Raw genomic sequence first — 13,018 nt, 5'->3', positions numbered from 1 at the left:
GTGTGTATGCCTGCAGGCCAGAAGAGGGCACCAGACCCCATTACAGATGGTTGTGAGCCACCATGTGGTTGCTGGGAATTGAACTCAGGACCTCTAGGAAGAGAGGCAATGCTCTTAACCTCTGAGCTATCTCTCCAGCCCGTTGTTTTCTTTTTTTTTTTAATTTTTTGACACAGGGTTTCTTTGTGTAGCCCTTGCTGTCCTTTAACACAGCCTTAGAGATTTGTCTGCCTTAGGCATGCCCTAACACTGCCCAGCCTAAACACAATTTTTATGACATCAAAAATAAACACAATCTCTATTGAAGGATACCACTCCATCGAAGTCATCACCGCACCAATGCAGAAGCTGTTTTAACCTGGTCTTATATTTACCACCAGACTGGCTTTCACCAATAAGAGAAGAATAGGTAGCAAAAATAACACCCTTTTTCACACTCCCATTGTGCTTGGAAGAAATTTTTCCATATTTAAACTAAAAAGGAAAAAAAGAATTTAATTAGTACATCTTCCTCTCAGAAAGACCTACCTCAAACTTATGAGTCAACTTAGGTTCATGACAGACTCCAAAAAAATAGACACATAAAGCTTATAATACATAAACGTGAACATATCAAAAAACAAAAAAAACCCCACCACAACCAAGTTTCAAATACGCTCTCCTATGGAAATTCCAGCACTGCTCCACACATTCTTACTGTGCATTCATCATACTATAGTATTCATCATACATAGTAAAGGACTATGACTGAGTTGAGGACTAGAAGATTATCAGCAGGAGAAGAGTTAGAAGGAAGCTAGGGGTGTGATTCAGTAATAGAGCACTTAACCTAGCATGCCTAACCCCCAAACACAGAATTTTCAGTAATGTGCTCCTTTGTTTGTTACATTACTCAGAAATAAATCTTACCAAAATGTTTTAGTATTACAGTGCAATCATTCAAAACATAACTAAACACAACCTAACCAAAAAAGTCACAGAGTGAGTACCAGGACAGGCTCCAAAGTACACAGAGAAGAAACCCCGTCTCAAAACTCCAAAACAAACAAATGAAAACAAAATAAAAAAAAATTCTAATCACATTAAAATGTGTTTCAGATCTAGATACCCACTTTCTTGTTTCTATACTAACACAAAGTCTTTAAACTCATCATGCAAACCTATAGGTTATCTATAGGCTGTACAATGTGACAGGTACACTACTTCTCCACGCTGCACATGGACAGGCAGATGAACCTCTAAAACCAAGACAAACAGAACACTGGAAACCAACAAAACAAACTCCATTACACCAGGGACCATGCCTACTTTGTCTGCCATTAGACACACCCAAGGCCTAGCATGTGTTGTGTGGAATAGCTCACTGAGTCCTTGGAACAAAAATCACAAAAAACAGTTGTCTCATTTTCATAGATGAGTCTGTGTATCTTGATTGATAGTCCCATTGAAAAGGGAGGCTTCCATACCTTATTTAATGAATGGACCAAAATGTTTTTTGCTCCAATATCCTTTAAATCTCTTTCAGCATCATATTTTAAGTCATTTGATACACTAAACCTGTCAAAAAAAGATAAACCAAATTAAAATTGATTTGCATTTTTTTATAGAACTAGGAACAGTCACATAGACACAATATAAACACGAACATACACTCACTCACTCACTCACTCACTCACTCACTCACTCACTCACTCACTCAAACTTATCCTGAGGTGCAATATTAAAAGAAAACCAGGCCTCCTCAGCCCACACGGTGGAACTTACCACAGTGCTCTCTTTCTACTCAACAAATAGTTCTCATATATGATCCCTGCTATCGTCCGGCCTTTGCCCACACCAGCACCATCACCTATTAAGAAGCCAGCACGATCTCCATTAGGGAGGAATGTTTCATGTTGCTAAAAAAGGGAAAAGTTGGAAGAACGGGTGTCATTTTCTCATCAAAGTAATTGATAAGGGGCCCATGCTACTACCCAATCAAAACAGTCATGGAAATGTGTCATCACTACCCCTTCAAGCACTTTGACCTAAGAGTGACCCCTAGCATGGATACTCTTCTCTATATAAGTACTACACTCTTTCCCTCTAGCCTGCCATACACTTAGCATCAAAGACAAGAAATTGGCAAGGTGGCTCCACTATTCCTTTAAATACCTGCTTGACAATTTGCCAACTTTGACACATTACTTAACCATGGGGGCAGTTGGCCACTCGCAGCATTACTTATCCTACAGTAATGGAGTTAAAAAGAAAATATCTCAAGCATAACTGGAGTGAGTCCACTCACAAACTATATTACTAATAGTATTGCACAGTGCATGACTGCCAATTTACTACCTTAATGGTATGGGCACTCAAGTCTTTCCAGCAGGGAAAAAAATGAGGAAACAAACTTTCTTACATATACATCAGATTCTTAAGTAGAAGTCTTAGATAAAAAATAAATTAAGTCTTCATATTAAAATATCCACTCCCAAAAAATATTTCCAGATAAAATTCTAGGGTTATGACTTGTCATTTTCACCAGAAGACATTCTTAAGATCCATGCCATACTTTCTCTTTTCCTAATATATAATCTATTTTTCCTTCTTTGAGACAGAGTTTCTCTGTAAAGCCCTGGCTCTCCTGGAACACACTCTGTAGACCAGGCTGGCCTCGAACTCAGAGATCCACATGCCTCTGGCTCCCAGGTACAGAGATTAAAGGTGTGCAGCTCCACTGTCTGTCTAATATATTACTTTTCAAAAATTTTATTTCCAAGTTTTTTGGGCAAGAAAAATTTACCTTTACTAAAACTGTATTATAAGGGGGTGGGAAAGATGGCTCAGTGGGTGAGGGCACCAAGTGTTCTTCCAGAGGACCTAAAATTTGATTCCCAGCACCCAGGCCAAATGACTCAAAACTGCCTGTAAATAACTCTAGCTGAAGCGTGGAAAAATCAGACTTCCTCTTCTGGCCTCTGTCATTACCTGACACATGTGGAATACATTCATAAGATACACAAATACATACATATAAATACTAAAATAAACCAGGTATTGTGGTTCACACCCTTAATCTCAACAGTCAGGAGGCTAAGCATGTGGATCTCTTCCTTCCTCCCTTTATCTTATTTATTTATTGATTAATTGATTGATTGACTGATTGGTTTTTCAAAGCAGGGTTTCTCTGTAGCTTTGGAGCCTATCCTAGAACTATCTCCTGTAGCCCTGGTTGAATTCACAGAGATCCACCTGCCTATGCCTCCCGAGTGCTGAGATTAAAGGTGTGCAGCACCACCCACCACTGCCTGGCTGATGAATAAATTTTTTTTTTGCATTTTACTTTATATCAACATAAACCATCCAACTTAACTAAGAATTACCTGGGCTGCGTAGGTAACCGCTTCGAGCTGCAACGCTGAGAGCCAGCCATTATCAATGGTCTCTTCAGAGATGGAAGTTTTGTACCAAACATCAGGAGGTGTGACACTGGACAAAGAACTAGTCTCCACTACTGCATCAGGGTGACGCAGGCCAATTTTTACTAAACAAAAATTTTAGAATGTTTCATTTAAATCGTTCTAGTAATATTTCCAATTTTATTACAAGATAGTATAAAATCAGTCTTATTACAGAGAAAATAGTAACTGAGCTTAACCCCAGTCCCTGGCATCCATCCCAACCCACTGGCCTGAGAGTTGCATTGGTCTGGAATCCAAATCCCAGCAAGCCAGGACCTGATCCCCTCCCTGGGGGAGGGTAAGGACTACTCCCACAAGATATTTTTTTTTTAGTGGACTCCCAGAGGAGGAACATGTGGTTCTAGGTTTCCATGTGCTCCCCGCTTACTTGTCTCCCCGCCATACCCTCAGCCACCGTATTTAATAAAACAATGGGCATTTTAATTTGGTTTGATCTGACCTAATTGAATTTCTTTGCATCGGCGGAGGTGCTCGTCTTATGATTTTTTTCCTAAGAGTAACCAGTCACATTGAGCTTATATATAAAGTTACTAACTATAATATACTATTCACATTTGACTAAAATGATCTAACTATGCAATTTAGAGACTGGTGATGAAATAATCTAGTTTAAAGCACACCACAGTCAGGGAGCAGAGGCAGTCAGGCCTGTGTTTCAGACTTAGCTGGATATAGAAATACGTACTACTAGTCCCGTTTACTATGTGTGATGTGATAATACTAAATCTTAATTGTTTAAGAGATGATTAAGATCAAAAAAACCCAAGTCTTTCATTTTGACAAAGCCTAAAGACATACATTTTATTGGCATGTACTCTGCATACGTCTCTGCATGACCCATTTCTTCCTCATCTTCTTCTTCTGGTTCATCCTCCTCTTTAACAACAGGAACTTTCTGTAACACAAAAGTACAATGAATCTTAAGTTTAGAGACAAAGGGCCAGAGTCTATGGGACCTTTTTTCAATCTGCCAATACAAGGTGCCAACTGTGTATTCTGTAAAATCTCAGTTCTTGCCTGTCTATCCAAAGGTGAATGGCAATAATGGCAACAGACGCACAAATGAGTCATCACAGGGCTCTACTCCCTCCAGCTACCATCTAGAATTACTTTGTCCCTCAATGCTCATAATCTCTCTCCAACCTCATCCTCCTCCTTCAATCCAGGACTTGAAAGAACAAGGAATATGAAAACAAAAGGTGGGACACTCCAATTCACAATCTATAAAACCAAGACTTTCGAGTATATACAAATATTAACAAAATTGACATTTCTGACAGGTTTTCTTTCCCATTGTAAATATTCCTCAAATCACGCTATCCACTCATGTGGGATGTTCTTCTGTGTATGTGGTTGCTTTATTGGATAATGAATAAAGTTGTTCTGGCCAATGGCTTAGCAGAGTTAAAGCCAGGCTGGGAAATCCGAACAGAGATACAGAGAGAGAGTAGGTGGAGTCAAAGAGATACCATGTAGCTGCCAAAGAAGACAGACGATGGAACCTTACCAATAGGCCACAGCCTTGTGGTGATACACTGATCAATAGAAATGGGTTAATTTAAGGTGTAAGAGTTAGTTAATAAGAAACCTGAGGCTGGAGAAATGGCTCAAAGGTTAAGAGCATTGCCTGCTCTTCCAAAGGTCCTGAGTTCAATTCCCAGCAACCACATGGTGGCTCATAACCATCTGTAATGGGGTCTGCTGCCCTCTGATGGCCTGCAGGCATACACACAGACAGAATATTGTACACATAATCAAATAAATAAATAAATAAGTTAAAAAAAAAAAAGAAACCTGAGCTAAGAATCCAAACCATGTTGGAATTGATATAGTTTCTGTGTGATTATTTGGGTCTGGGCTGAAGGGAAATGAACGAGCAGTCTCCATTTACAATGCACCTGCCTTTCTTCCTGCCCATCCACTACCAGGCACTTCTTCCTCTAGTGTGTGTTTATAACCTCATCTCCTCCATAGAATTCATGTCTTCTTTATTTTTTTAATTATTTATCTTATTTTATGTGCATTGGTGTTTGGCCTGCATGTACGTCTATATGAAGAGGTCAGATCTTGGAGCTACAGTCAGTTGTGAGCTGCCATGCTGAATGCTTGGAATTGAACCCAGATCCTCTGGAAGAAAAGCCAATGCTCTTAACTGCTGAGTTATCTCTCCAGTTCCTGCCATGTCTTATATAAGCCCTGGCTCACTGGCCTGTAAGCAAGACACCAGCTCCTTAAATCTAAATGGTGCTAAATAATATGTTTACTGAAAGAGAACTCATGAAGGAAAATCCTTTCAGACACTCATTGCACAGACATACTACCACTCAGAAACATGTCTCATGAACCTGAGCTTAGGTACACAGCACTTCCGCAGTCAGACAGCTCCTACCCAGCTATTTATTTGGGTTTCACCAAGTTATCAAAAGTTTATGGCTAATTCCATGCTGTCATTTTTTTTCCTGACCAAACATATGAATAAAAATGGTCAGCCCTAGCCGGGCATTGGTGGCACACACCACCCAGCACTCAAGAGGCAGAGAAAGGCGGATCTCCATGAGTTCGAGGCCAGCCTGATCTACAAGAGCTAGTTCCAGGTCAGGCTCCAAAGCTACAGAGAAACCCTGTCTCAAAAAACAAAAGGCAAACAAACAAAAAAGGTCAAATGTCAACCCTGCAAAAACACCATGGCCCAGGGAAGATGCAAGTTCAGGCCTAAGTGTTTGTGATTAATTAGCCTACGTCCACTCAACAAGCTTTCTGAGGATATTTCTAAGGTAATTTTAGCCAAGTAATTTAACTATTTAAAACTCACCATGGTGGGGGAAAAACTCCTCATTTTCATGTCATTTATCCATATTCTTGCTACTTCTTTATTAGAAGATTCTTTTTTTACTGCACCATTACTGACATCAGCTGCAGGAAGAGAAGTGGATTAAATTTTACCAGTCTCAAATGCTTTTCCTTTAGTTTAAAAATTCATCAGTTTATTCATTTCAAAAAAACAGTATCTGCTGGGTGGTGGTGGCACACACCTTTAATCCCAACACTCGGGAGGCAGAGGTAGAAGGATTTCTGTGAGTTTGAGGCCAGCTGATCTACAAAGTGAATTCCAGGATAGCCAGGGCTGTTACACAAAGAAATTCTCAAAAACAAAAAACCTGGATATTGTGGTGACAGGAGAATCCCGGAGACGCATTGGCTAGCCAGACTAGCCCCTTCCTGGAAAGAAAGGGGCTGCTAGACAGGGCAGACACAGACAGAGTGAGGTTTGCATCTGCCCTACCATGCACCTTTTACTTCTCTTCACAGCCCTAGCCCTTCTTAGAAATATAACATATTCGCTATCTTTCTTTAGTACAACACAAGCTCCTGGAGGGCAACGATTTCACCCAGCAACACCTCAAAGTCAAGAAGGGAGCTGACAAAATAGACTCAGTAGTTACTTATTCAATGAGCAAAAGAGGTTTCAAAGACTATAAAAACCCACATTCTTAAACTGGGTATAGTAGTAGCAAACACTTTTAGTCCTAGCACTCAAAAGGCAGAGGCAGTCTGATCTATAGCCCGACTTCCAGGACAACCAGGGCTACACAAGAGAAACCATCTTGGGAATGGGGTGGGAGACTAAAAACCAAACCAAACCAAAAACAGAGCTAGAAAGAGAGCTCAGAAGTTAAGACAGTTTACTGCTCTTGTAAAGGACCAAGGTTCATTTCCCAGCACCCACAAGGCAAGTTCACAAGAACTTCACTCCCAGTGAAATCAGGTACCCTCTTCTAGCCTGCACTGGTACTTTATGCATAAGGTACACATAAATATACTCAAGACACACACACAGAAAAAGTAATGAAAACACCAAAAACCACTTGTGAAACACACACACAAAATAGTATGTGAGAACAGACGTTCAAACAGTTGAAAACAACTTACTAGCTGCAGTCGCAACTGGCTGAGCAATGTTAGCAGGTGGTTTCAGTTTCATGAGTTCATTTAGACTATTATTTTTCAGTAAATCCTTCAACTGAACCTGGTCTTTTGAAGGAGCAGGGGGCAAGGCATTTCGTACTGCTGGTGCTGAGACTGAAGGGCGTGTGTTTGCCGTAGTCTGGATAAATTTTGTCAAAGTGATGGTTTGCCTATTGGTTGTTGCAGGTGGTGTTTTAGTCATTACAATTGTAGATCCCAAGGTCGGAAGTTGATTTATTTGATTCAGCACAAATGTTGTAGTGGATGGAGGCTGCTGCTGGAAAAGAAAAAACACTTTACATACTCAATTTGACTCTGCTGGCCTGCAGATGTAAACCTAGTAATCCATTTAGAAATCTAAAACTAGATGCTAAACAGAGGGCGCAAAATGGAAAGCTGCAGGCACAAGAGCCTTCGATCTCCAGCACACAGACTACATGTCCATCAGGCAGTCATGCATATCTGTTCACACCAATGCTCTGACAGTGACATAAGGCAGAGAGAGAGACCTGTCTCCAACAAGGTGAAAAGTGAAAAGTGTTCTCTGACCACATGCCTGCGGGGTACGTATGAGCTCAGAGTCAACATACATACAATCTAAACTTTATTCTATTCTTGTTTAACTAATGATACTTTATTTCTACTTTAATGACTAGCTATAAATTATTAGGCTAAAAACACAATAATCAGAAAAGGGTGTAGTAGTAATTTGACACTTTATATAAGCATAAGAAAATTATAAAAATTATAATAAGATACTATTCCAATCTATCTGTGACTTACAATAACTCTAGACCTAGCAACAACCAAAAAAAAAAAAAATCTATCCAACACTGCCCACCAGGCAGACATATAAATCACTTAAGACCCAGGTTTTGAGGTCAACTTTTTTTTTTAAAAGATTGCTACTGTTGCCAGGCATGGTGGCACACATCTTTAATCTTACATAATAGCACTTGGGAGACAAAGGCAGGTGGATCTTCTGGTTTGAGACCAGCCTGGTCTAGAGAGCGAGCCAGGACAGCCAGGGCTACCCAGAGAAGCCCTGTCTCAAGAAAACGGAAAGATTGCTATTGTCATTTAATTTACTGTCATTTCTTTTCATTTGTATGCCTAGGGTATGTGCAGGTTCCTATGGAAGCTCGAGGCACCAGAACCTCTTTAAGCTGAAGTTACAGACATGTGACAGCTGCCCAATATGGGTAATTAATTCTGCAATAGCAATTATAACTGCTGAACCATTATTCAAGCTCTTTGAAGCCAACTTTCTGTTAATATTGCACTTCTTTTCGTTAAAAACAAAAACCTTTCAATTTTTCCCAAATGTGTGGAAGCAAGAGGGGAACTTGAGGGACTCAATTTTCTCCTTCTACTGTATGGCTCCCAGGGATATTTGGATCTTCTTTCCCCCAGGACAGTGTTTCTCTGTAGCTTTGGAGACTGTCCTGGAACTAGATCTTGGAGACCAGGCTGGCCTCAAACTCAAAGAGATCCACCCGTCTCTGCCTCCTGAGTGCTGGGATTAAAGGTGTGTACCACCACCGCCTGGCTGATACTTGGATCTTAAGGCATGGCAACAAGCATCTTTACCACTGATTCATTTCAAAGACCCAACACTGTCTTTCCTGTTCAATGCTGTTTGCCATTGTATGGGTCACACTACATTTTAGAGTCTAAAAAGACAAAGATAACTAAGATAACTTAGTCAGGTGAACACCAAATACTGGTAATTAGGTGGTTACTCTCAACAGTGCTGTTAGAGAGGAGGTGAAGTGAGAAGAAAGCAGGGAAGAGAAAAGAAAAAGCTGAGCACAGTGGCCCAAGACTGTGAGAGCCAAAGTTGGCAAAGAGATGTAGAATGTGTAGAAATTGAGCACAAGGCCAACATGACCTACAAGAGACCCTATCTCAAAAACTTAAAAAAATGAAATAAAAATAAAGCCAACTTGAAAATGCTATTGTCTTTGGCTTTAAAGTTACTATGTATTTCTGCATATCATTGGTGTTTATGTTTGTCCTTGTGCCACTGGGGATCATCCCAGGGCCTGGCATCTGCAAGGCTAGTCCACCACTAAGCTACAACTCTAGCCCCTTTCCATAACTCTTTCAATAAAATCTTCTAGACTGCTATTTACCACTTCAAGTATTTATTTTTTTTCTTTTGGTTTTTCAAGACAGGATTTCCTGTGCAACAGTCCTGGCTATCCTGAGACTCACTCTGTAGACCGGGCTGGCCTCGAACTCAGAGATTCACCTGTCTCTGCCTCCCAAATGCTGGGATTAAAGGTGTGCACCACCACTGCCTGACCTATTTACCACTTTTACACTTACAATACAAATTGACAAATTTTAACCAGTTCAACCAATAATTTTATATCCTTTGGATTTTGTTATTGGTAAAATTTGAGCCAAGGTCAAAAGAACTCTTTCTGTAAAGCACAATTAATCACATAAAAGCTATAGCAAAACAACTGACAAAAGCCAAGGCAGCGAACACTGAAAATAGTGAGGTAACATGTACATTCATCTCACCAATTTTGTTTTTAATAATTTACAATATGCTAGCATCCTCTGGGACATAGGGAAATCAAGGCTAGCCAGGGTTAAAGATCTTATTTAAAATAGTTATATTTTTGCTACCACCCTAAGCCATTCTAGAAGTAATACCAAATCTGAGTGGCTCTTACCCTCACATTTAACAGTGCAGGAGTAGACATTGTCTCTGGTTCTTGTTTAACAGGAACTGCTGCTTCTGTCTCCAAACCTAGTTCTAATGCACTAAGTGGCATCGACTGGAGAGAAAATACAGAGAAAGGATGGACAGCAGTGAATTCTGTTTCAAGAACAAGAGTTGCATTTACTTTATTAAAAAGAAAAAAATGAAACTTCAGAGCTGGATTTTACTTGGGAGGTAGAGCACTTGCCTAGCCTGTAGAGTCCTTGGCTCAGACCCCAGTACCATACACACAAAAGATTTACAATCAAACAGGATGTACAATCACTAAACCAGTTATAACAGAATAATATTGGTCAGCATAAATCTCCACAACACTACATTAATATCAGAACATTATTTTTGCAAATGTAAAGAGAAGTCACACACAAAAAAATTAATTCTCTTTCTATATGAATGCTAAGAAGTAAAAAAAGCAGTATCTTGGGGCTGGAAAGATGGCTTAGAGGTTAAGAGGACTGACTGCTCTTCCAGTGGTCCTGAGTTCAATTCCCAGTCACCACATGGTGGTTCACAGCCATCTGAGATCTGGTGCCCTCATCTGGCCAGCAAGCATACAGACAGACAGAACACTGTATACATAATAAATAAATAAATCTTAAAAAAAAAAAGCAGTATCTTGGCTTTGATGCAAATAATATATACTTCATTAATAAAAACGGCATAAAAACAATATTCACAAGAATATTTTATTTGTTTGTTATGTACAGTGTTCTTCTTGAATGTGTGCGTGCATGTCAGAAGAGGGCACCAGATCTCATTACAGATGATTGTGAACCAACGTGGCTGCTGAGAATTGAACTCAGGACCATTGGAAGTCAGTGCTCTTAACCTGAGTCATCTCTCCAGTCCCTCATGTGTATATTTAAAATTAAGCTTTATTGCTGGGCAGTGGTGGAGTATACCTCTAATTCCAGCACTTGGGAGGCAGAGGCAGGTGAAGCACTGGGATTTCAAGGCCAGTCTGGTCTACAAATTAAGTTCCAGAGCAGCCAGGGCTACAAAGAGAACCTGTTTAGAGCTGGAGAGATGGCTCAGAGGTTAAGAGAACTGGCTATTTTTCCAGAGGACCTGAGTTCAATTCCCAGCAACCACATGGTGGTTCACAACCATGTATAATGAAATCTGGTGCCCTCTTCTGGCCCACAGGATACTGTATGTACAATAAATAAATGTAAAAAAAAAAAAAAAAAGAAAGAAAGAAAGCAAAAAAGAAAAAAGAAAAAGAAGAAGAAAGCCGGGCGGTGGTAGCACACACTTTTAATCCCAGTTCTTGGGAGGCAGAGGAAGGCAGATTTCTGTGAGTTCGAGGCCAGCCTGGTCTTACAAAAGCTAGTTCCAGGAGAAAAATAAAAAATATAAAAATAAAAATAAATGAAATTAAAAAGAAAGAAACCCATCTTAGAATCCTTCACAAAAAAGTTAAGGTCTACTTAATATCTTTTTCTAAAATGTTAATTAAAGAGCTGAGGCTATACATCAGCAGTGAAGTTGCTTAGGATAGCACAAGTGCCAGAGTTCAATCACCAAAACTACAATCAGGAAAAAAAACTAATGCTAATAATAAATGATGCCAGGCGGTGGCAGTGCGTGCCTTTAATCCCAGCACTAGGGAGGCAGAGGCAGGGGATCTCTGTGAGTTCAAGGCCAGCCTGGTCTACAGAGCTAGTTCCAGAACAACTAGGACTGTTGAAACCCTGTCTCAAAAACAAAACAACAACAAAAAGGACAATGGAAATTGCAAATTAAGATGGAATTCCGGAGGATTTAGAAAACTTGTTACCTGTTGAACTGAAGGAGGAGTAGGAGTCGTGAGCCCAGCATCTCCACCATCAACATCAAAGAGGTCGTTGGGACTAATCCCACTCTCGCTCAAGGCAGCAAGCAGTAAATCTTGCCCTGGTTCCACCATCTTAGAACAAAGAGAAAAAATATTAACTCTCTTCTAAACACAAACAATCCAACATTTTCTATCAGAGCTGTTTATCCAGTACTTATGAAGAACCTGCTATACATGTCAGAAAAAGAGAACATCTTTGACCCCAGTAACCTCACATTAAAACAAAATGAAAGGACACAGAAATACAGCATTCAGAGCCAAGAGTCTCTTACTCCTTGGCCTTTTGACTAAGATCAAGAGTTTATTCCTAAACACTATGAAGCTGGGCATGGCATTACATGCCTTTAATCCTAGCACTCAGGAGGCAGCAGAGGCAGGCTGCTCTCTCTCTGAGTCTAAGGCCTGCCTGGTCTACACAGTGAATTCTAGAATATCTAGGGCTATAAAATAAAATAAAAACACACTACAAGGTCAAAGGAGGCAAAAGTGAACTCTGCACAGGTTCCTAGGTAGATGACAATACTGAGTTCAGGGGAAGAAATAATCAGAAAGACAAGTGTCATCTGAACCTTGCAATCCAATTAACTGTAAATTCACATACCAGGAACCCACACATGAGAAGGTTATGATCTGTGATCTCACTCATCCTTCTACAATGATACAGGCCACTACTGGGTTTTCAGATGCAGGACAGCTTGGCACAACAGTTTCTTATGTAGAAAGATCACTGACGGCAGTATAAGAGCAAACTGAGGGAACTCGGGAAGACATCTACTGCAGCAAGCACTGGGACTGCAGTGGCTAGGAGAAGGAAGACAAGTATGTTCTACGGTTTTTAGCAAAGAGACTATAGATTTAAAATTAAAACCTGGGGACTGGACCTGGCAGTGGCGGGAGGAACACACCTTTAATCCCTGCACTGGGGAGGCAGAGGCAGGCAGGCAAATCTCTGAGTTTGAGGCCTGAGAAACCCTGTCTCAAAAACAAAACAAAACTCAAAAAAGAAGAAAAAGC

The 13,018-nt window shown here is 40.2% G+C and overlaps 1 protein-coding gene across 1 annotated transcript in view; it reads right to left on the bottom strand.

The window, feature by feature from the left end:
* Sbno1 (strawberry notch homolog 1) overlaps positions 1-12,627 on the bottom strand; it is a 43,232-nt gene extending 30,605 nt beyond the window's left edge. The window contains exons 1-10 of the mRNA XM_026784618.1: positions 12,606-12,627; positions 11,948-12,076; positions 10,118-10,222; positions 7,395-7,707; positions 6,277-6,377; positions 4,263-4,359; positions 3,366-3,526; positions 1,765-1,898; positions 1,467-1,557; positions 313-474 (exon numbers count right to left, since the gene is read on the bottom strand). Coding sequence (XP_026640419.1) covers positions 313-474; positions 1,467-1,557; positions 1,765-1,898; positions 3,366-3,526; positions 4,263-4,359; positions 6,277-6,377; positions 7,395-7,707; positions 10,118-10,222; positions 11,948-12,076; positions 12,606-12,620 — 1,308 coding nt within the window. The 5' untranslated portion in view covers positions 12,621-12,627. The remainder of the gene's footprint in view (positions 1-312; positions 475-1,466; positions 1,558-1,764; positions 1,899-3,365; positions 3,527-4,262; positions 4,360-6,276; positions 6,378-7,394; positions 7,708-10,117; positions 10,223-11,947; positions 12,077-12,605) is intronic.
* Positions 12,628-13,018: the final 391 nt, after the last annotated feature.

This window comes from Microtus ochrogaster, chromosome 2 (genome assembly GCF_000317375.1).
Source record: "Microtus ochrogaster isolate Prairie Vole_2 chromosome 2, MicOch1.0, whole genome shotgun sequence".
NCBI lineage: Eukaryota > Metazoa > Chordata > Mammalia > Rodentia > Cricetidae > Microtus > Microtus ochrogaster.
This window is presented reverse-complemented; position numbering and strand designations above follow the sequence as displayed.